The 20,687-nt window shown below is 57.9% G+C and overlaps 1 protein-coding gene across 2 annotated transcripts in view; it reads right to left on the minus strand.

Moving 5' to 3' along the window:
• IQSEC3 (IQ motif and Sec7 domain ArfGEF 3) overlaps nucleotides 1-20,687 on the minus strand; it is a 98,599-nt gene that overhangs the window by 13,179 nt on the left and 64,733 nt on the right. The window contains exons 4-8 of one of the 2 annotated variants that reach the window (XM_024129209.1): nucleotides 18,907-19,997; nucleotides 16,751-16,912; nucleotides 4,664-4,786; nucleotides 4,077-4,243; nucleotides 363-502 (exon numbers count right to left, since the gene is read on the minus strand). In XM_024129209.1, the coding sequence (XP_023984977.1) occupies nucleotides 363-502; nucleotides 4,077-4,243; nucleotides 4,664-4,786; nucleotides 16,751-16,912; nucleotides 18,907-19,997 (1,683 nt within the window). Of the gene's footprint in view, nucleotides 1-362; nucleotides 503-4,076; nucleotides 4,244-4,663; nucleotides 4,787-16,750; nucleotides 16,913-18,906; nucleotides 19,998-20,687 lie in introns of those variants that run through there. The other variant, XM_024129210.1, reaches the window with a different exon arrangement.

The raw sequence follows: 20,687 nt of genomic DNA on the forward strand, positions 1-20,687 counted from the left end.
CCCATTGCCTGCCTTCTCTTCAGTAGGACCATCCAGGAAGCCCAGGACCCATGCCACCCCAAACCTCCCTATCTGGCCATCCAGATGCTTCGACCCTGGAGCACCAGGCGGTCCCTCCTCAATATTTCACTTCAATCTCTCCTGCCGCAGGAGCTGGTCGCAGGGAGCCGTGAGGAAATCGGCCAGGTGGAAGGAAGAGGGTGCCCTGCACGGCACACGGAGGCACTGGACACGGTAACGACAAGGGAGCGAACAAGGGGAACACATTTCTGAAAGATGAGGAGGAGACGCCAGGCAGAAGGAAGGGGAAGGAGGTGGAGGCAGGGCCCCCGCAGTGAGCGCTCCTCTGTGGCGGCACTTACTGTCTTCATGCCCACGATGGACCTCTCCACCTTGGTGACGTACGTGACGTGGTCCTCGTTCGACTTGAGCTCCTTTTGCTGGATCCTTTCGTAGATGCCGACCACCAGCTCCCTGGGGATGTCAGCCCCGTCATCCACACCTACGGCCGTGCAGCGGGGAAGGGGAGGGGAGTCAGGGGCCTGGAGCCAGAGAGGGGGCGCCCGCCACCTGACTGTCCCCGCTCCGAAGCCTTCACTGCTGGCTCCCCGTACCCACTAAAGTAGGGATGAACTCCTGCGCCAGGCACCGGAGCTACTACGCTAGGGCCCAGCACGGGCCCCCAGCGCCCCCTCCTGCCGCCCCATAGCCGGAGCCCCCGCTCCCCCCTCCCAGGCCTCCCTCCCCGTCTCTGAACGCGGCCCCCGTGCTCCTGCCTTTGCTCCCCCGGTTCTCCCGTCTTAACAACCTCCACCCCGGCCCCGCCAGGAGCATCACCGAGCGTCGCTGTGTCGGCCTTCAGGCCCTCCCCTCGCCTCCCCTCCGGTAGGGAGCGTGGAGCTCAGCGGTTAGTGGTTGAGTGGTGACAAGATCCTCCCCTCGCTGGGAGCACGGGGTGGCGGTGGGGGGTGGGGGGTAGTGAGACGTTAAGTGAAGGAGAGGAGGGCAGCCCCCGTGGTGGTGCTGTGAGGGGACCGCCACCCATCTCCCACTTCACAGTGACCTCCAGACTCTGGTAGCAAGAAATACCAGCAGGCAATATACCAACACGAAAGCAACTTTCCCCGGGAGGTAGAAACAGAGGCAACTTTTTTTAAAAAAAGTCTTCTTTCTACTTTTTCTAAATCTTTCTTTAACGATTATACACTCCGTTTTTTTAAGAGGGAGAAATTAAAAATAAAACATCTTGGGCAAGTGCTCTCCAAGGAGTTTTCCTAAGTGCCGAGAGGACATCACACCTTCTGTGAGCGACCCTTTGTACTGACCCTGTTTCTCCCACATCTGAGTTTGGTTCTGAAAGTCGGGCACCCAGGGGCCTGGAAGAAGCCAGGCTGGGGGCAAGAAAGAGCAGGCCAGGGGCTGAGCACACGAGGCTCCCGGGTAAAGACGGCAGGTTGCACCCCCTGTGCTCCTTCTGAATGCCCTAGAAAAAGGAATTTTTTTCTTAAAAGGCAGAGACGGGGGAAGAGGCAGTGGCACCAGGGGACCTGGAAGTGGGTGAATGAGGACATGGATCAGCAAACCTGGGAAAGAAGAAACAGAAGCCAGCAGAGAGGTTAGGAGGCTCAGAACGACCAAGGGCTCTGGAGTTGGTGCAGCCCCTGGAGGTGGAGGTGAAGGTGGGCTCGAAACAGGAAAGTCGGTTGAAAATCTGTTTAAGAGGCAATTAGACATCCCCGCCCCTTCCTCCACCCCAGTCTTCTGATGGAGCCTTCATCCTCTGGAAGGGATGAACCAGGAAGAGAAAATATCTAAAGATTCTGCAGTCAGGTCTCCCAATGAAACAGCTCAACTAAATCTTGCTATGAGAATGTCCATCAGTCAGCAACCCCAGACATGCTCAGAGTTTTAATCAGCCTTTTAGTGGCTCACTGTTAAATATGGATGGACAACCAAGTTTCATCAGAAAGAACATCATATCTTCAGAGATAAATAAGAAGATATTGCATCTACGAAACAGGAACAAAATGCTATAGAAGAGGAACACTTAGAGAGCCAAAAAGAGTCATTGAAAATGAAAAATAAGATAGCAGAAATGAAAAACTTAGTAGGAGGTTTGAAAGATAAAGCCGAGGGACATCTTCAGGAAAGTCAAACGAGAAGACAAAGATGGCAGATGGAGAGCTCTAAAGATCAGAGGCTCAAACTGGGAGTTCTAACACCTGAATAATAGGAGTTCCAGAAGGAGAGTGTGGAAAATGGAGAGGGAAAATGATCAGATACAATATTTAAGAAGAGTTCCCACCTGAAAGTAAATTCTAATTAGAGATATTGTATATTGGAGTATATGTATGCAGTTTTCCAAAATAATATAAGCTTATGCGAAGATGTCTAGGCAGTTGCCAGATGGGGCAGAACTTTTACACTTTACAGAATTTTTAAAACTTTACCAGTAGGGACACAAAGGAGTCTGTACAAATAATTTGATCTGCAATTACTATTTGAGGTTAAATATTTTGTGAATATTAAATTATCAGGTCTATCTGTGAGTTAACCAATAACTGGATACAGCTGAAAGTACCAGCTGATTTTCTTTTTTTTTCTTCCAGTTTTATTGCTATATAATTGATATACAGTACTGTATAAGTTTACGGTATGCAGCTTAATGATTTGACCTATGTAGATGATAAAATCGTAAGCAGCTCCTTGGCCCCTTTTCTGTTTGTTCATATCCCTGTTTTCCTCAGACCTTCATCATAAAGATGAGATCACTAAGCCACATTCAACCCAGCTCCTGATTTCTGCTTTACTAAATGTACAAAATGCCTTACTCGTAACCTGTTGATTCCTTTCCTGGATTAGAAGGAGTAAGAATGAAGAATTAAGTAGTTAAAGAATGACTAACTCTCTACCCCTAGGTCCCCCTTAGTAAATTTGCAGGTGGACCCCGAGGGCACAGGCAGACCACGTGGGTAAAAGAATCCAATTGCAGACAGACCACCTGAGCAAGACAGCGTCCCCGGGAAAATCAGGAGAAGTCAGCAGGTCTGCATGCAATGGAAAAATGACAAAGAATCTGACCTCCTGCTTTAATGATTAACTGAGATTGTTTCCCCTTTTTCCCTTTAAAAATTGCCATGGTTGAGCAGAATCTTCGGAGTTGGTCTCTGGACAGAAGTTCACCTTCTCCCCAGATTGCCGGCTTTTCTGAATAAAGCATCTTTCCTTTCTATCAAAAAAAAAAAAAAAAAAAAAGGTCCCCACAATCAGAGGCATGTGTTTCTAGACTAAAAGGAAGAACGTAGTACCCAGCACAATGGATGAAAGAAGGACCATAACGAGGCACACCATGGTGAAAATTCAGAACACAAAAGACAAACAGAAGGGCCTAAAAATGGTCAGGGAGAGTGAAAAACATAAGCAAGAGGTCAGGAATTGTAACAGCAGCACTGACACCTAAAAATCCACGGAGCAACGCCTTCCAAATTCTGAGTTCAATGTTTCCAACTGGCAGTTCTGCTCCCAGCCAAGTCCTCGGTCAAGACTGAGGATAGAAAAAGAACGATCCAGACATGCAAACCCTTGAAAAGTTTGCCTCCAGTGTGCCTTTTCTCTGGAAGTAAACTAAACACGAGGAAGCGATGAAACCCAGGAAACCTGAATCCAACACACATCAGTTAGGAGACGACTTGGCTGGTAAAGGCCATAAAGTTTATCTCAGGGCCCGCTGCCCGTGGCTCTTCTCTCCTAAGTCGTGGAGCAGGAAGGGCCAGCACCACCCAGGCACCAGCCGTGGTGCCTGGGGCCTGGAGGTCACCCAACGGAGGACGTTCCACAGAGGGCAAGGGGCATCGCCCAGGGGCCCTTGCCGCCTGCCGCAGGACAGTGGCAGCAGCTCCTGGAAACTCCCCCGACGCCTGGCATGCTGACAACTTGCCCAGGGCCGCTCTGCGAGACCGGGCCCCGAGAGCGGCATGCAGTGCCCTTGGCCACCGGGGTGACAGCCTAGCATCGGGGCTGAGACTCCCGGCATGACCTGAGCAGCGTCCCCGCTCCCCGCGCCATCGCTCCTGTACCTCGCAGGTTTCGGATGAAGTCCTCCAGCATCATCTTCCGGTCGGGCTTAATGTTGGGGCTGTACATGTCGGTGTTGAGGAGGATCACGGCGAAGGCCAGGATGAAGACGGTGTCCGGGTTGTGGAACTGTCGCACCACCTCAGGGTTGCACATGCAGTAGCGCTGGCTGCGCGGGGAGACACGTGAGGGTGCTGAGGGCCCACACCCTCCCTGAGCTCCAGCGATGGGGGGACCTGGCCACGTGTCCAGTCCTCCGAGGGCCTGAGCCCAGGGAGGCTCCCCCTCCCGCCGCCGACTGCCGTCTGCTCCGAGGGGACGGGGCAGCTGTCACACACCCAGAGACCCCCGGAAGCCCACCCCCGGCCCCGTTCCAGCCTCACACAGACGCTCAGGAAAGAGGCGCTGGTCGATGGGGACGGCGAGGTGCCTGCAGGGAGAGCCCGAGGGGTCTGTCCCGCATCTTTGCTTCCCTCCCGGCCCTGCAGGGACTCCTGGCCCCCAGGCCCACGGCCACTCTGCTTCCCCGCCCGCCTCCCCCGCAAGTCCCGGGCGTGTGCGAGGGCAGTGGGGCGGGGGAGGGGCCCACCTGAAGGTCTCTATGAGCCTCTCCACCTTCTGGGCCTCGCCCTGCACGCGGATGTGCGCCTGGAACTTGCGCAGGGCCTCGTCCAGCTCCATGGCAGAGAAGTCCATCTCGTCCACCACGCAGCTGAGGCCGGGAGGGGGGGGGTCGTGAGGGGCCTGGGCCCCGAACCTCCAGCCACCAGAGCGGGAGGAGGGCGCGGCCCACCCGCTGGCTGGAAGCCCCACCCTGGTGGGGAGGGGGGAACTTGGTGTCTGTGACCGACAAGGGGGACTTACCCTACCCACCCCCAGGGTCTCCTTCCACCTGACAGCCCTGCGAGGCACTGGCGGAGGGCCTCCCTCCCACCTCCTGGCCCTGGGGCCCAGGGCTGCGGCCAGCTGTCCAAGGCCCCAGGGCCAGGAGGAGGCCGAGCCCGCTGCCTCCGAAAGCAGGTCCTTTCCTCTCAGCCCCAGAGTGCCCGGAGTCAGAGGTTCAAACCGTGAACAGTGTTTCCCCTTCTCTCCTCTCCGAGGCTTCTCGGGGCCTTTCTCCCTGGTTCCGCCCCGTTTGGGAACCTCCTCTTACACCACCACCCTCCCAGGTCGGAGCGTCTGCAGACAAGGAGCCCCCCATCCTCCCCCCCAGGTAAGTGACAAGTCAGCTTAACGTGGAGGGGACAGGGTGACAGGTGCAGCCGGATTCTGGGCCCGGGCCAGCCACTGAATTTTTGTGGCTTGGGGCCACAGGCTCACCTCTTGGAGCCTCAGTTTCTTTTTCTGAGAAGGGAGGGTCCCCAAGGGTCCTTCCACCTCCGAAATGCCACCTCTGACCCTGGAGAGTTCGCCTCCGGATGTCCCCCTTCGGTGCGTGGCGGGGAGGAGTGCCAGGCACCCCCATCGGTCAGTCTCTCTCCTCTGGCGTGGCCTGCTCCTGGGCCTCCCTCCCGAGGACCTCCCAGCCCCCGGCGTATGCACCCTTACCCTCCTCGGGGTGCCCCGCTTCCAGGGCCGTGAGAGCAGGCCCCGTGCCCCTGAGGGCCGCAGGCTCCCACGTCGAGCGGACGTGTCGCCTTCTGCCCCCCGCGCTGCTCCGCTCTCCTCTGTCCTGGTCATCTTACACCTGCCCCACCCTGCCCTCTCTCCGTTCCCACAGCCCGTGGTGGACGCCACCAGCATCACAGCCCTGGGCACCACGGCCCACCTGTCCCACCCTGAGCAGGCCGCAACTCCTCCGTGATCAGCTCTGGGGCTGCCTGCGGCCTGGGAGACTTGGGGGTCCCCGCTTGACCCTGGCTCTGCTGTCGGTTTTTAGGAGAAAGCAAGGAGCCCCCGTGGCGTCAGTCGGGGCCCTGGGGGTCGGCGGCCCCGCCTCCCCCCACTCCTCCTGGGGGGAACAAGGAGGAAGGGGCGTCCCGAGGCCACCCAGAGAGGGCAGGGCGGGGGGCTCCTTCCCCCAGGACAGGGCAGATGGCCGTCTGCAGGCTGGGAGCCACGCTCAGCCTGGTGAAGCCCGGGCTTCTCTCAGGCTTGGCGGCCTCAGTGGGGGGGTGGCGGGGACGGGGAGATGGGGGGCAAGGACTTGGCCCACGGATGGGAGTGGGCTGCGTCTCGGCACCTGAGACAGACAGCAGGTCCAGCGGGCGAGAGGGCAGCCCCTGTCACCTCTTCCCTGGGCCGTCCCCAGGTGAGGGAAGGTGAACTCAGGGCGGCATCACGGGGCCCCCAACTGCGTGGCCCCCAGCCCGGCCCAGCCCCGCCAGGAGGGACGCATCGAGCACGACTGAGCCAGACAGGATGCCGGTCGGAGGGGGCGAACCGGTGCGGCAGGAGGGCCGCGAGCGGGAGCCGGGGAGGGAGACAGAGACACAGAGACAGCGAGAGACACGGGGGTAGAGAGTCAGGCGAGAGAGACACAGAGAGAGGGAGAGACAGAGACAGAGAGCAAGAGAAAAACAGAGACAAGAGGAGAAAGAGGGAAAGACAGACAGAAGGAAGGCGGCAGAGCAGACGAGGGGGACGCGGCTCCGGACGCGCAGGCGCAGCGGCCGTGGCTCACGGGCCCAGCCGCTCCGCGGCACGTGGGATCCTCCCGGACCGGGGCGCGAACCCGCGTCCCCTGCATCGGCAGGCGGACTCCCAACCACTGCGCCACCAGAGAAGCCCAACTCCTCTTTTTAAAAAAATTAATTAATTAATTAATTTTGGGCTGCGTTGGGTCTTCGTTGCTGCGCGCGGGCTTTCTCTAGTTGAGGCGAGCAGGGGCTACTCTTTGTTGCTGTGCGCGGGCTTCTCATTGCAGTGGCTTCTCTTGTTGCAGAGCACGGGCTCTAGGCGCGTGGACTTCAGTAGTCGGGGCACGCGGGCTCAGTAGTTGTGGCTCGCGGGCTCTAGAGCGCAGGCTCAGTAGTTGTGCACGGGCTTAGTTGCTCCGCGGCATCTGAGATCTTCCCAGACCAGGGCTCGAACCCGTGTCCCCTGCATTGGCAGGCGGATTCTTAGCCACTGCGCCACCAGGGAAGCCCCACTACTCCTCTTTGGAGCCAAACTTCTAGAAGTCATTCCTACTCATGCTATTTCCACTTGCTCAATCCCATTCGCTTTTCAACCCGCTCCGGCCAAGCATCTACCCCAGCATTCCATTAAAACTCTTGTCAAGGCCACCAATGGCCGCCACGTTGCCAAGTCCAGTGGCGCCAACGTCTGTCCTCATCGCACCAGCCTCCTGGCAGCGTCAATGCGGTTAAAGACTCCCTCCTCTCTCCCGTTTCCATCCCATTGCCTCCCCGAGGCTGACTCTTTCCTCTCTGGGGGCACCCCTCCTCCATCGCAGGCCCTCTTCCTTGTCCTCCTCCACCTGGCCTCTAACTCAGGGCTGGCCACCAGGTCCCTTCCCCCACTTTACAGCCTCTTCCTATAGGGGCCTCACCCATTCCTGTGGCTCTGCGTGCCACAGCACACTACAGCTCTTAAGTGTAGCAGTGAGGTCACCCTTGTTATTTCACCATTAGTCACTAACTAGTTAATTTTTGTTGTTGTTGTTAATCTACGGTGTTCATAAGAGGCCACCTTAAGTAATGGCGCTACTGAGCATGGACGAGGGCTGCCGAGCACAAAGGTCAGTCCTCGGGCAGCCCTCAGGGCCGTAAGTTGCGCCACAGCATCTCTTGCAGGGGCAGCCCTCAGGGCCGTAAGTTGCGCCACAGCATCTCTTGCAGGGGCAGCCCTCAGGGCCGTAAGTTGCGCCACAGCATCTCTTGCAGGAGCGTCAGGGTGTACATATTTTATGTTTTACCAAGTATTTAATATTTTAACTTGCTCTGAGTAAATGTTTGATAATGTCTAGTTTGAGGAATTCTTCAGATGACATGTCACCACACCCAGCATCGCTCTCCCCTCAAAGCTAAAAATACACACGTGTTCATTTGGTGTAATCTGCACAGAGTACGCCAGCGAGCCTGCAGCTAAGACATATTCACGCGCAAAGACCTAGTGTTCCGAATGCTCAGCAGCCCAGGAGGCTGTTCTCTGTGATCGGCCACCTCTGTTCTCCGCCCCCCCCCCAGTCACCAGACCCTGATGCCTCTCCCTGCCTCTGGGCTCCACCGGCCTCTGCCCTCCCTGCAGCCTCTGCTGAGGGCAAGGGCCTCATCGTCTGGCCACAGCTGGGACCTCAGTAGCCTCCGAACCAGCCTCCGGAACAACACTTCTAGGACGGCCATTTGGCCCTGTCACTCACTCCTCTGCTTATACCTTGTCAAGGTTTGCCACACGCCTCATACGAAGCCTGAGTTCCCCAGCAAAGCACGGCCCCGGTCGCGCCCGGACTCTCCTGCCCCTTCTGCACCCTGACTCCAGTCCTGCAGCCCGGCTCTCCCACGGCCCCAGCTTTGCACACCTTCCTGCTCCTCCTTCCTGCCGCCCACGCCCAACCTCCAGGTCTGCCTTCCGTCTCTCCGGAATCTTCCTCGGCCTCCGCGGTGCCTCTGCTGTGTCTCCCGTGTCACCCGAGCATCTGCCTGTCCTCCCACCGGGCCACGCGCTCCCCGACGCCCGGAGTCGGTCTCTGCATCCCTGGCCTACGTATGAACTCAGTAGACGTTCCTGGGGTGGACGAATGAGGGAGTGACAGACCAAGCTCAAGAACGAACGGGGCTGGGAGCACACGGTCGGCTGGGGAAGGAGCCCTGCGGCCGGCGCCTTTGGAAGCTCTGCCTGGTGGCCCCGATCGGCTGGACCTGACCCCTGGACACGGCTGCCGAGGGAAGGGCCCCGTGGATTCCGGACCACGGGCAGCGGGGTGACCCGGAGCGCACGTGCCTCCCCCTTCCTCCGGCCGACCACGCGGGCCAGTGAGTGATGAGAGCCCGGCGACCTGGCCCTGCTGAGGCCGCTCCCGAGGTGCCGTCTGGCCCTGCCTCGGAGGGGGCCGCTGGCTGGGGGTGATTGCAGAGATGCTCTTGCTGGGGTGGGGGGCTTCTCCTTTCTGTGGGTCTCTGTGGCAAGGCCCTCCCAAGGGCTGGGGAAGCGTAAGCACAGATGTTGCCGCATCTGTATCAACAGGTACAGCCTTGCGGGAAATTGCTTGTTAACACGTCCGTGTGTGGCGTCCGTCTGTGTTGCAGGGAGATGAAGCGGCGCACACACCGGTGACCAACGTGAATTTTGTCACCTCAACTCTTTTTTTTTTTTTAACGATAGCAAGACGGTGTCTGGCAGACAAAGGAACTGCTTGGGAGCTGAAAATAGGTGATGATAGCAGCAGGGGTTTTTAACTGGCTGGAAGAGACGGCAAAGACCTGGAAGGTGAGGTACAGGCCAAGGCCGGGAAGAGGTGTGCGCGCTGCCCACGTGGGTCTCTGCTCCAGGCGGCGCCGGGGCCAGCTTTCGGGATTAGGATGGAAAACGAAAGTGCCCACGGCCGTGAGCTGGAGGAACCCGGGTGTTATTCCTGCAGTTCTCGTCCCATACAGTTCAATCAAAGACATCCCCATCCGCCGGGGAGTGAGCTTTGTTAGTCGCAACTCGTAACGTGCCCAACAAAGGTCAAGGCTTTCCGGAAAAGTGCAACGTGGCCAGGAAAATAGAGCAGGAGGGAACTGACGCAGGAGGACCTGCCAGAGTCCCTGGTGACAACACGGGGACAAAGAAAATCTAGTTTGAAGTCCTCAGAAGGGATGGCGGCTGGTGCACCTTGAAACTGCTCTCACCTATCGGGGGTCCTTGTGGATGCGGAGGCTACTCCCCTTTTGCAGGGCCTGGCAGCCCCGTTCGCCCGTGGTTCTCAAACTTGAGGGCGCACCAGAATCACCCAGCAGGCTGATCAACTGCACGTAGCTAGGCACCACCCCAGGGTTTCTGAATCCAGGCGTCTGGGCTGGAGTCTGAGGATCGACGTTGCTAACGAGTTCCTGGGTGCTGCTTCTGTTTGGAGGACCCCCGACTTTGAGACCCGCGCTGTGTGCCAAAGACAGGTGTAGGACGGGAAGGCGTCAGGCCTCTGGCGTCAGGCACCCTGGGGTCTGAACCTTGTCTCCACCATATAGGTCTTCAGTTCCAGTCACTTAGCCTCTCTGTGCCTCACTTTCCCCATCTCTAGAACGGAGCTAACACCTAAAACATCCAGTGGGCAGGTGGGGCGGGGTGGTATGGGTTTTAGAAGAGGCAATGTATGTAAAGCTCCCAGTTTATAACAGAGCTTAAGAAATGAGGTTCTCCAGACTTGCGGTTGCCAAGGCGGCGGGGGGGGGGGGGGGCGGGGGGAGGGAGAGGGATGGTTTGGGAGTTTGGGGTTGGTAGATGCAAATTATTACATTTAGAATGGATAAACGACAAGGTCCTAATGCACCTTGAGCAGGGAACTATACTCAGTATCCTGCAACAAACCATAATGGAAAAGAAAATTAAAAAAAGAATGTCTACATGTGTGTAACTGAGTCACTGTGCTGTACAGAAGAGATTGGCGCAATCTTGTAAATCAACCATACTTCAATTAAAAATATTTTTTTTTTTTTTAAAAAGAAATGAGAGTTCTCGTCAGGGACCGAATCGGAGCTGACGTGCCCCGTGAGTAAGTAGATCTGCAGTTCCTTCTCGCGTAGGTATGAAGACCCTTTCCTTCATCGCCAATGAACTTGCCTGAAATTTCATCATTCGACCCATCAGCTGTTTAAAACATACATCTATCAGAGAGAGGAAACTGAGTTAGCTCAGATCAATGGAGATTTGTGGATCAGTTTCTCAGCTCTGTTTGCTTCCCAGATGAGAGGGTTGGGGCCCAGCAAATAAAGGTGAGTCAGGGATGGGACAGCATCTGATTCAGTTCAATTACTCTGCCCCTGGCCTGGGCACTAGCCATTTCTTCTCTCTGGGCCTCAGTCCCTGGCCGGGTAAAATGAGAGGGCCGGACCAGCTGAGCGTCCAGAGCGTTTCTCGGCACCGTGACTCACAGCTGGGCTCTGACAAGCACTGTAAAGGCATTCAGACCGCACATCTGCTGGGATGCAGCACAGGTAGGATGGTGTGGCGTTTAGGGCTCGGGTTATGCACCACTTTGCCAGGCTTCAGATCTCAGCCGCCGGTCAGCTCTGGGACTGTGGCAGGCGACCCACCCTCTCTGTTCCTCGGCTTCCTTCACCTGGTGCGGACTCCCAGCACTGGCCTCACAGCGCTGCTGGAGAGATGGTGTGAGGCTCCGCCTGTAAGGTTCTTAGAGCCGTTCCTGCTGGCACACGATACACGCTGGATATGTGTGAGCTGCCTGCTCACTCACAGACGGCCCTCCTGAGAAACCCGCGGGGAGTGTGACTCCCAGGAAGGCCCTCTGCAAAGAGCGGCCACTTTCAGCCACACCTGAACATCACACAGCATCGACAGAGGCCTCTCCAGAGCTGGGCCCTGGGTACTCAGGAAGGGAATGGGTGGTGGGTGTGTTCATTTTTGTGTGGAAGTCCAATTTCTGTGCATCTGTGACGAAGCCAAAGAGAGTCTCCACTCTGGACTTTTTCACCCCACTCTGGGGTTCCAAGATCTCCACATACGGGAGCAAATGATTCTTTTAAATGCCAATGACTCTTTCCTGTTAAGTAGAATCTCTCATCTGTGTGTGTGTGTGTGTGTGTGTGTGTGTGTGTGTGTGTGTGTGTGTGTGTGTGTGGTGGGGATAGGGGAAAGGGCACTGGAGAGGTGAGGGGTCAAGGTCATAAAACCCAAAGACACCACATTTAGAAGAGACCCCCTCCTTCCATTCCTCCGGGTGGGGGGCAGCATCAAGTTTTCAGAACAGTGGAAATAGCCCCCAAAGTCTTCTATCCCTGCCTGGCCCAGCCTCTCTCCACCCTCCGCCAGACCCGTCAGAGCGGGCCTGGGCCCAGCCTGCTCTCCCCTGCCCCGTGGATCTCCTCAGGAGCAAGGCAACCCTTCCGAAGCTACACACAGACAACACGCAGGACCTTCTCAAATCATTCCTTCCTAGCAACGAGAGGCCAGAGCCTTCCAGCCTATTGAGTTTGACGGACAATCTGTCTTCATTTCTGAATGTCCCCTAAGGAGAACAAATCTGTCGCACTCTGGCCAAAACATTTCCATGGAAATGAAATAATGAAGTCTGACTAAAACGTCAGACTCTAATATCTAACAAAGAATGGAGCAGACACAGTGAGAGAAGGAACACCCGGGAAACTTCCTTCTGGCTACTCAACCCCAAAGCCGCCCTTCGTGCGTTTCCTTGGAAATGACAGATGCCCTCCACGGGCGTGAAGATCACCTGGGCCAGGCAAGAGACTGCTCACACAGCCAGCACACACCATTTCCCCATCCGCTGGCCTTCAAACCTGCGGAAGCACACATCCCAGAAAGGAAATAGAGCAGAGTCAAATTTCCCAGCCACGTGAAAACTGAGAGCCGGACGCTTCCAGCCCCAGAGAACCCTGATCCCTCAGCACCAGGGGAGGACTTCCTCCAAGCATGCGGTGGTCCCCTCCCTTCCCCAGCACGGAACTCGCTCTCAGACCAGCCCTGAGGAGTCTGAGGTTTCCCTGTGTTGGGGGAGGGAGCCGAGGGGAAGGGGAGGCGAGAGGGGTCTAATGCCCTGTGCTTTTAAGTGCGAAAAATAATACTAGAAATAGCTGACATTTTAAAAGAATGTGCTAAGCATCAGGCACTGAGTTAAGCACTTTATATGCACTTAAAACAATTTAATTCATATGACTGGTTCTATTATGCCCATTTGACAAATGAGGAAATTGAGGCTGGTTTCTCCTAAAAAAACGAACAAACAAAAAACAAACGCCAACAACCAAAACACAACACCTTCCCAGGTCAACCCTGGAACGGACATGGCCCTTTGAGCTCAGAATGCCTCCTATTATTATCTGATAAAGCCTGGTTGGATACATTCTTTCTTGGAATGGGGCATCCATGGAACTAGGACTTCCCTGTGTTGGGGGAGGGAGCCGAGGGGAAGGGGAGGCGAGAGGGGTCTAATGCCCTGTGCTTTTAAGTGCGAAAAATAATACTAGAAATAGCTGACATTTTAAAAGAATGTGCTAAGCATCAGGCACTGAGTTAAGCACTTTATATGCACTTAAAACAATTTAATTCATATGACTGGTTCTATTATGCCCATTTGACAAATGAGGAAATTGAGGCTGGTTTCTCCTAAAAAAACGAACAAACAAAAAACAAACGCCAACAACCAAAACACAACACCTTCCCAGGTCAACCCTGGAACGGACATGGCCCTTTGAGCTCAGAATGCCTCCTATTATTATCTGATAAAGCCTGGTTGGATACATTCTTTCTTGGAATGGGGCATCCATGGAACTAGGAGGGATGGAGAGGTCAGCTTCCCAGAGCACAGAGGGCCTGACCCCGGAGGCAAATGTCACCGCATCTGTGACGCTCAGCTGTGGATCAGGGGCTGGGACAGGTTCTGCTTGGCCTGGCTCCTCCTCGCTTCCTGTCCCCCAGGCCCAGGAGTGGGGGGAGGGCCCCATCCCTTCCCCTCCCAGAGACTTTCAGCCTCTCCCCTTCCCGTCTGGCTGCATCTTGGAGAGAGCCGTGGCTTGGGCTGTCTCAGTCTCCAAGGGGATGGATGATTTATGTCTTTTATTCAGCAAACAGCTTTGTACAGAATGGATACGACAGGCTGAATGTCACCGGCGGGGGCGGGGGCACGTGCAGAATCCCAATGAAGCCTTCCCGGCCTGGACACATGGCACTGGGTGGCTGTCACTGTGTGTTTTCTCTGGCGGGAGTAAGGAAGAGGCAGCGGATCTGGAAAGGCTCCGAGAGAGCTGGCTAGAGTGGCAGGGAGATACCCAAACCCCAGCGTCTTGCTGCGCTGCCAGTGCCTGTCTCTTCCTGCTTCTTCAAACTCTCCAGGCACCTCACAGCGGACAAACCAGGCAGTCGGCACGCTGCAGACCTGCGGGAGGAGGGCTCCTTTCCGTGGAGCTGCCATGTGATGGCCGAGTCTGCCGGGGCCTCAGAGCCCAGGGCCTGCACGGCTGCAGAACAAAGCACGAGGGACTGAGGCGTTCACTGTGGCAGAATTGGGGCTCAGCTCTGTACTCGACGGCCCCTAAGCCCACAGTGCCCACTGGAGGCTCGTGGGCCCCTCACCTCTCTTCCCACGTTCCTCTCCCCGTTGAGACCTGGGCCTATAACTTCCCTGAGGCCACGAGCCAGGCCTGTTCCCCCCTCCCCCGCCCCGACACGTACACACATGGGATATGCCCAGTGCAGCCCTATTCCCAGCATACAGTAGGCACTCAATATTTGCTGAGTGAGTGGTGAGTGGCCATCTTGTTCCCCCATGCATGCTGGCGCCCCAGCCCCTCCCTGGAGCCTGAGGGCTGCTCTGGGCAGCTCCGGCAGGATGACAAAGCTTGCTCAGGGCAAATGACTTTGCATGACGCCAGGGTGCTACAAACGCATCACACAGCTCAACCCTCTCTCTTTGCAGATGAGGAAGCCTGGAGAAGCGACCTGCAAAAGCTCCAGAGCGTGTTAGGAGCAGAGCAGGGGCCAGAGCCGGACTCTGAGGTCCAGCCACCTCTCCTGCCCCGACACTGCCTCCTCATCCAAGCCTGAGCCCGCTCAGCCGCGAGCCCTGGACCCCAGCCCACCTCCCCTCTCGGCACAGGCGGCAGCGGCTGCTCGGAATCTCCAGCCCACGTGATCTCCCGGGGAGGATGGCAATCCGTTTCCATCGTACTGCTCAGCACAACCTGGGCTGCAGAAAAACCGTGTGTTCCCAGGGCTGCAGATCAACAGGGGCCTAGCAGGTCTGAATTCCGGGGCCAGGCCACATGGGGTCTGGAAAGGCAGAAGGGAACAGACAAGGCAGTCAGGGCCTGGGAGTGAAGCAGTCGCCCCTGCCCCAGCACAGAGGGACAAAGCGGGGTCACCCGGGGGGTGTGGGGCGGTGGGAAGGAATGAAGCCATCGGGTGCAGCACCTCTACTCCTTCTCCAGTGGAAAGGGGAGAAAGGCAAAGGAAAAGTTCATGCCGGACAGACGAACCAGACAGAGGAAAACTTGATCTTTCTCCTCTTCTGTCATTTCCTCAAGGCATCCCCTCAGGGCACCCACACAGCAGGGGTGGTGGCGTGGGGACGGGGAGCCAGAGGGAGGGAGGAAGATAAAGAAATGCTGTCCGTTTATGGGTTTAGGCACTCAGAACACCAGTTCCGGGAGGAGCAGCTGATTGTCCGAAGCCACCAAGAGTCAGAGGCAGGAGCTGGCTTCTGTCCACTAAGGGCCATCAGGGATTTCAAGGTCCCTTGAATGGGTCCAAGCCCCCTCTCTTCTGACTGCACTCAGGTAACAACTATCCCATCATGAATTTAGGAATGTGACAGGGGCGCAACCATCTCCCCTCCTCACCCCGCCCCTCCACCCTCCAGGCACGGAAATGCAGGCCCAGAGAGCAGTGACCGGCCAAAAACACAGCAGCAAGACGGCTCCATAAGAGAAGCCGGGTGCCTGAGCCCCGCCCTGGGGGCACTGACAGTGACTCGGTGCTTCTAAGCCCTGGAGCGGGAGCCCCCAGCCCTCTGTAGAGGCCCCTGCTGCTGCAAGAGCGAGTACAAAAGGAAGAGGTTCTCCCAGGACTCCTGCGGAAACATTTCTGCCGACTGGACCCAAGGGGAGGGGGGTGGGGAGAGAAGTGGGGAGGTGACCTCCGAGAAGGAAGTGAGCTTGGGGGGGGCCAGCAGAAGAGAGGAGGAGCATCGGGAGAGGCCTGGGGAGAGACAGGGGTCCGGAGCCCACTTCACGGGCCTCGCCCCCTCTCTGCCAGAGGAGAGGGGGCTCCAAGGCCCTACTCCTCAGCCGCCGGGAATGCTTCCCCTGCCCTGGGGCTCGCCTACCTATCCATGGCACCACACCCACGAAGGAGAGCGCTAGCAAAGGCAGCCCCCCCACCAATCCCCCGTCTCCTGGACTTGAAAACAATTGTTTTGATCGTGTGACCTCCCACACGCAGCCCCAAGTCCCCCATCTCCTGGACTTTAATCTTGGTGGTCAGTCTACCTTTACAGAACCATAGTACTTTCTGGCTCTAAAACCCCTCAGTCTAACCCCTCCTTTTTCTGCCTCGTGTCTCCCCCACGGTATAAAGCGGACACTCAGGGGCTGGGGGCTGGACGGGTGGCAGGAGAGGGTGCTGAAGGGCCGGTCCCCCAGGCGGAGATGGCCCCAGAGCTGACACGGCCTTCTTTTTTCAGGCTCACTCTCATGCCTTTTGGTCTCCCTTGACCATTTCTGTGCCAGCCCCAGCCCGTCCCCAGCCCTGTCCCCATCTCCGTCCCTGTGGCCCCAGCCCCAGCCCCATCCTCAGTGCCACGCGGAGGAGCACCTTGGCTCAGTAAGCAGCAGAATGACTGGAGCGGAGGCAGGTGATTGGCTGAGGACCATGGGGATCCTGGCTCCTGGACCAATCAGGAAGCCACCAGGACTGGAGCCAGGACTTCTGGGAATCCACCCAGACTGTAGAGGTCCTGTCCTCCCCGTGGCCTTCCGCAGCTGAGGTCCGAGGCCACCCAGGAGATCGGTGGAGGAGGGGGGGGGCCGGGAGGGCCGGGAGGAGCCCGAGGCGGGGCACTCACTCGAGCACATCGCGGTTGAACTGCTTCTTGCTGTTGCCCAGGAACTCTCCGATCATCTGGCGGCTCAGGCCCTTACGCTGAAGCAGGAAATGGGCCACTCCGATGGGGGTGTCGGGGATGAAGCCTCGAGAGATCAGGAACTGGATGCCCTTGTCCGGGTTTCTGGTGGGGAGGGGGTGGGGAGGGGAGGAGGGGTAGAGAGTGAGGCAAGTCTCCCCATGACGCCTTTCCTCCCTTTCTTCCTGCCTAGGGAACCCACAAAAGTGCCTGGAGGTCCTCGGGCAGAATTCCCAGGAAATGTCAGCATTCCTTCCACTGCAGAGGGGCTCCCCTTAAAAAGCCCCTCTCGCCACGTTCTCCTGAACCTCCCTGCACAGGAGTGAAGATGGTGCGGGACTGGGGAAGTCTGGCCAAGTAGATTCCCGAGCAGGTGGAGAGGTGTCCCTTCCGTCTTCCTGCCTCAGTCCCACTGGATCTGACCCTGAGGTCCCCAAGCCCTTCCTCCCACCTGTATCCTGCTGTCTATACTCAGGACCCACGCTCGAACCGGGAGGGCAGAGGAGACAGGGACATGGAGGTGGAATCTCCTACCACACCCCCCTTCCCTGTGTGTGGCAGACACAAGAAAGACCCTGCTCTTCAGGGCTGACTTTCCCAGGCTTGCGTCTGTGTGTGGGTGTGGGTGTGAGTGCTGTGTCTTAAGGCACATGTGCTCCCAGCTTGGTCTGCAAACCCATGCTGCTCCCTGAGCTGGAGCTTAGCGGTCCAGGAGAAGATAAGTACAGAAATAGAGGCTAAGCCTTTAGACCCTTTTATAGCACATTGACATTTTCAGGACAACCAAGCATGTGACTGTTTTTCTAGCAACTCATTTTAATTGTATTTTACAGAAGTATCAGCGCACAACATATTGGGTAAAAACCCAAACTGGTCCTTCACTACAGGTAATCTGAGAACCACTGTCTTGTGGGATCCAAGTGTGTGTGTGTGTGTGTGTGTGTGTGTGTGTGTGTGTGTGTGTGTGTGTGTGTGTGTGTGTGTGTGTGCGCGCGCGCAGAAGCGAGGGTAGGGCTCCGCTCACCAGGGTGGCAGCCTGAGGTACAGGAGGCAGCACTGGAAGTCACACAGCTCTGACTTCACCCAGCTCTGCCGCTTACTAGCTGTTCCACAGGGCTCAGCTCACCTCGCTTGTGTGAGCCTGCTTCCTGTTCTGCAAAATGGCGTAACGATGCTCCCTCTAGAAATTCTCGGGAAGTCTGCAAATGTTTTATGTCAGGCGAGCTATGAACAACGGTAGCTATTCCCCCTAGAATATAAGCTGCTTGAGCCCAGGGGATGTGTCTCGCTCATCTTTGTGGTCTCCGTGCCAAGCACTCCAGAAATAACTTCTGAATGAGTACACGAACACACAGGTGAATGGTTTCCGCTCAGTCCTCATGGATGCGGCAGGAGGGGTGCTGTGTTTCCCGGCTCAGGGCTGTGAAGGAAGGGGTGAGTGGAGGGGGGCGACGAGTGCCTCGCGTGCGTGAAATCTCCACGGGACGGGCATGTGTGTTTCCTCTGCTTGCCACCAGCTGTATACCTCTTGGTTGCAAGGAAGTTCTGGCTGGGGGCTCTGAGCTGTGGTGGTCGTTCATTTCTCGGCTCCCATGCCCCGTTCTCTTCTGCTTCACTTCTGCTTGCTTGCCACTCCCCTCCTGTCCGCCCCTGCGCCCCCATTCCTTGCGCCAGGTCTCTGCTCCCCCCACCCTTTCCTCCTTCGATCACCGCCTCTTCTCTCCGTGTCACCAACCCCATGAGACAGATACTCCCTGTTTCCTTAACTTCATGTCCTACCCGAATGCTTTCTGCTCAAGCCTTACACTACTTGTACTATTATTTACTTAATACTGCATTTTCTCTGAAATTTTCTCACTTTTCAAAGCCCAGCTTCGTCTAGCAGTACTAGTGGTTAAAGCATAGGTTTGAGGTGTTTTAACCCTAACCTTTAACATAAATTCATATCAATTAAAAATAAAATGAGCATTCCCACCCTATCTCAAGGATCAGGCGTGGCCCAGAGGCCACCTGGGAGGCCCCTGGGTCGATTCGGTGCGTCCCCGGGCCCGCGGCTCCCCAGTGAGCACAGCCCCTGGCCCGCACCGCCGGGGACTCACATGTTGAAGAGGTTGAGGCCGATGCGGTAGAGCCGCTTGCGCAGGGTGTCGGTGGAGAGCGTGGGAGACCTGCAGCTGGCCGGGTTCTCGCAGTGGTAGCGCGGCAGGCCCAGGACCATGGCCTGCAGGGCCTCCCTGGAGGCCGAGGCCGACGCGGCCGATTTGGTGGACGTGCAGCTGCCGCTCAGCTGCTCCGAGGGGTCGCCGGCCTCGGCCTCCGCCCCTTGCACCGCCTCCGCGGCCTCGTCCTCGTCGTCGTCCTCCTCCTCCGCCGCCGGCAGCGTGGCCCCAGGGGGGCTGGCGCGCAGGGCCCCGTGGGCTCCCGCCTCTGCGCTCGCGTCCTCGGCGGGCACGTCCTCCTGGCCGGCGCTGGGGGCCTCCGGGGCCTCCTGCCCCCCGGCCTCGTCGCGCTCGGCCTTGCCCGCCGCTGGCTCCGCGGGGGCCGACGCTGTCGGCGCGCCCAGGCAGTTGGCCACGGACAGAGCCGTGGAGGAGGAGACGGAGATGTTCCGGCTGGCGATCTGCACGGTGACGTCCCGGAAGGCCATCATGAGGGTGCTGCCGTGGCCCTGGGGCGGGCCGGCGGGCTCGGCGGGCTCGGCCCAGCCCCCCGCGTGGGCGCCCTCGGGCTCCCGCGCCTCGGGCTCCAGGCCCGGCGGCCCCGTGCCCGCGCGCAGGGCCCTGTGGACCTGGTAAGCGCCGCTCTCCTGCAGGGAGCACACGGCCTTGAGGCTCCAGGTGCTGAGGGCGTCGTCGATGGACTTGGCCAGGGACTGCACCTGCTCGGTGAAGGAGTCCTCCAGTTCGGTGAGCGTGCCCGCGATGGCGGGCGGCAGGGAGGGCGAGCGCGCCAGCGGCAGCCCCGAGAGGCCGCAGCCCTCCAGGAGCGCCCTCTCGGCCGCCAGGCTCTCGGCCGCGGGCGCGCGCGCCTTGCGCAGGGAGATGCGCCGCGGCAGGCGGCTCTCCAGGAGCGAGTTGCGGATCTTCTCGAAGTTCTTGCTGAGCTGGTACTGGCGGAAGGCGGTCTGGATGGTGCAAGCGGCGCGCCGGGACACCAGGTGGCCCCCGTACTTGTGTTCTAGCATTTCAATCTGCAGCGAAGACAGAGAGGCGGGGGAAGCGCAGTTAGGGAAGGGGTGTGACAGTCCTTGAGAAAGACGGTGGCGGCGGCCGTCGACTGGGGCCGTCGACTGGGGCAGGGGGTGAACTGCTGAGCTTCGGCGGGGGCGCAGGAAGGCCCAGCTTCGGGGCACTGAGGGGCTCACGTCTGAAGACCCTAGCACGCCAGGGCCTGAGATGGCAAGGCTCCTAGAGGCGTGGGAGGTAGGACTGGATTCCGGGATTGGTGATGCCAGGGGCAGGGGACGGACGAGTCGCGAACGGTAGGAGGCGGTTATTTCCAAACGTTCAGACCAGAGATGCATACGGTAGCGTTCGTGGCTGAAATGCACGACATCTTGAATTTGTATTAAAATACGCCATCAAGAAAAGTGGAAGGGCTAGATGCAACCATATTAATAAAACTTGTTAGGGGGCTTCCCTGGTGGCGCGGTGGTTGCGCGTCCGCCTGCCGATGCGGGGGAACCGGGTTCGCGCCCCGGTCCGGGAGGATCCCGCGTGCCGCGGAGCGGCTGGGCCCGTGAGCCGTGGCCGCTGGGCCTGCGCGTCCGGAGCCTGCGCCCCGCAACGGGAGAGGCCACAACACAGGGAGGCCCGCATACCACAAAAATAAAACAAAAAAAACTTGTTAGGGCTGGGTGATGGTTAAATGGGAGTTTATT

This window comes from Physeter macrocephalus, chromosome 6, assembly GCF_002837175.3.
Source record: "Physeter macrocephalus isolate SW-GA chromosome 6, ASM283717v5, whole genome shotgun sequence".
NCBI lineage: Eukaryota > Metazoa > Chordata > Mammalia > Artiodactyla > Physeteridae > Physeter > Physeter macrocephalus.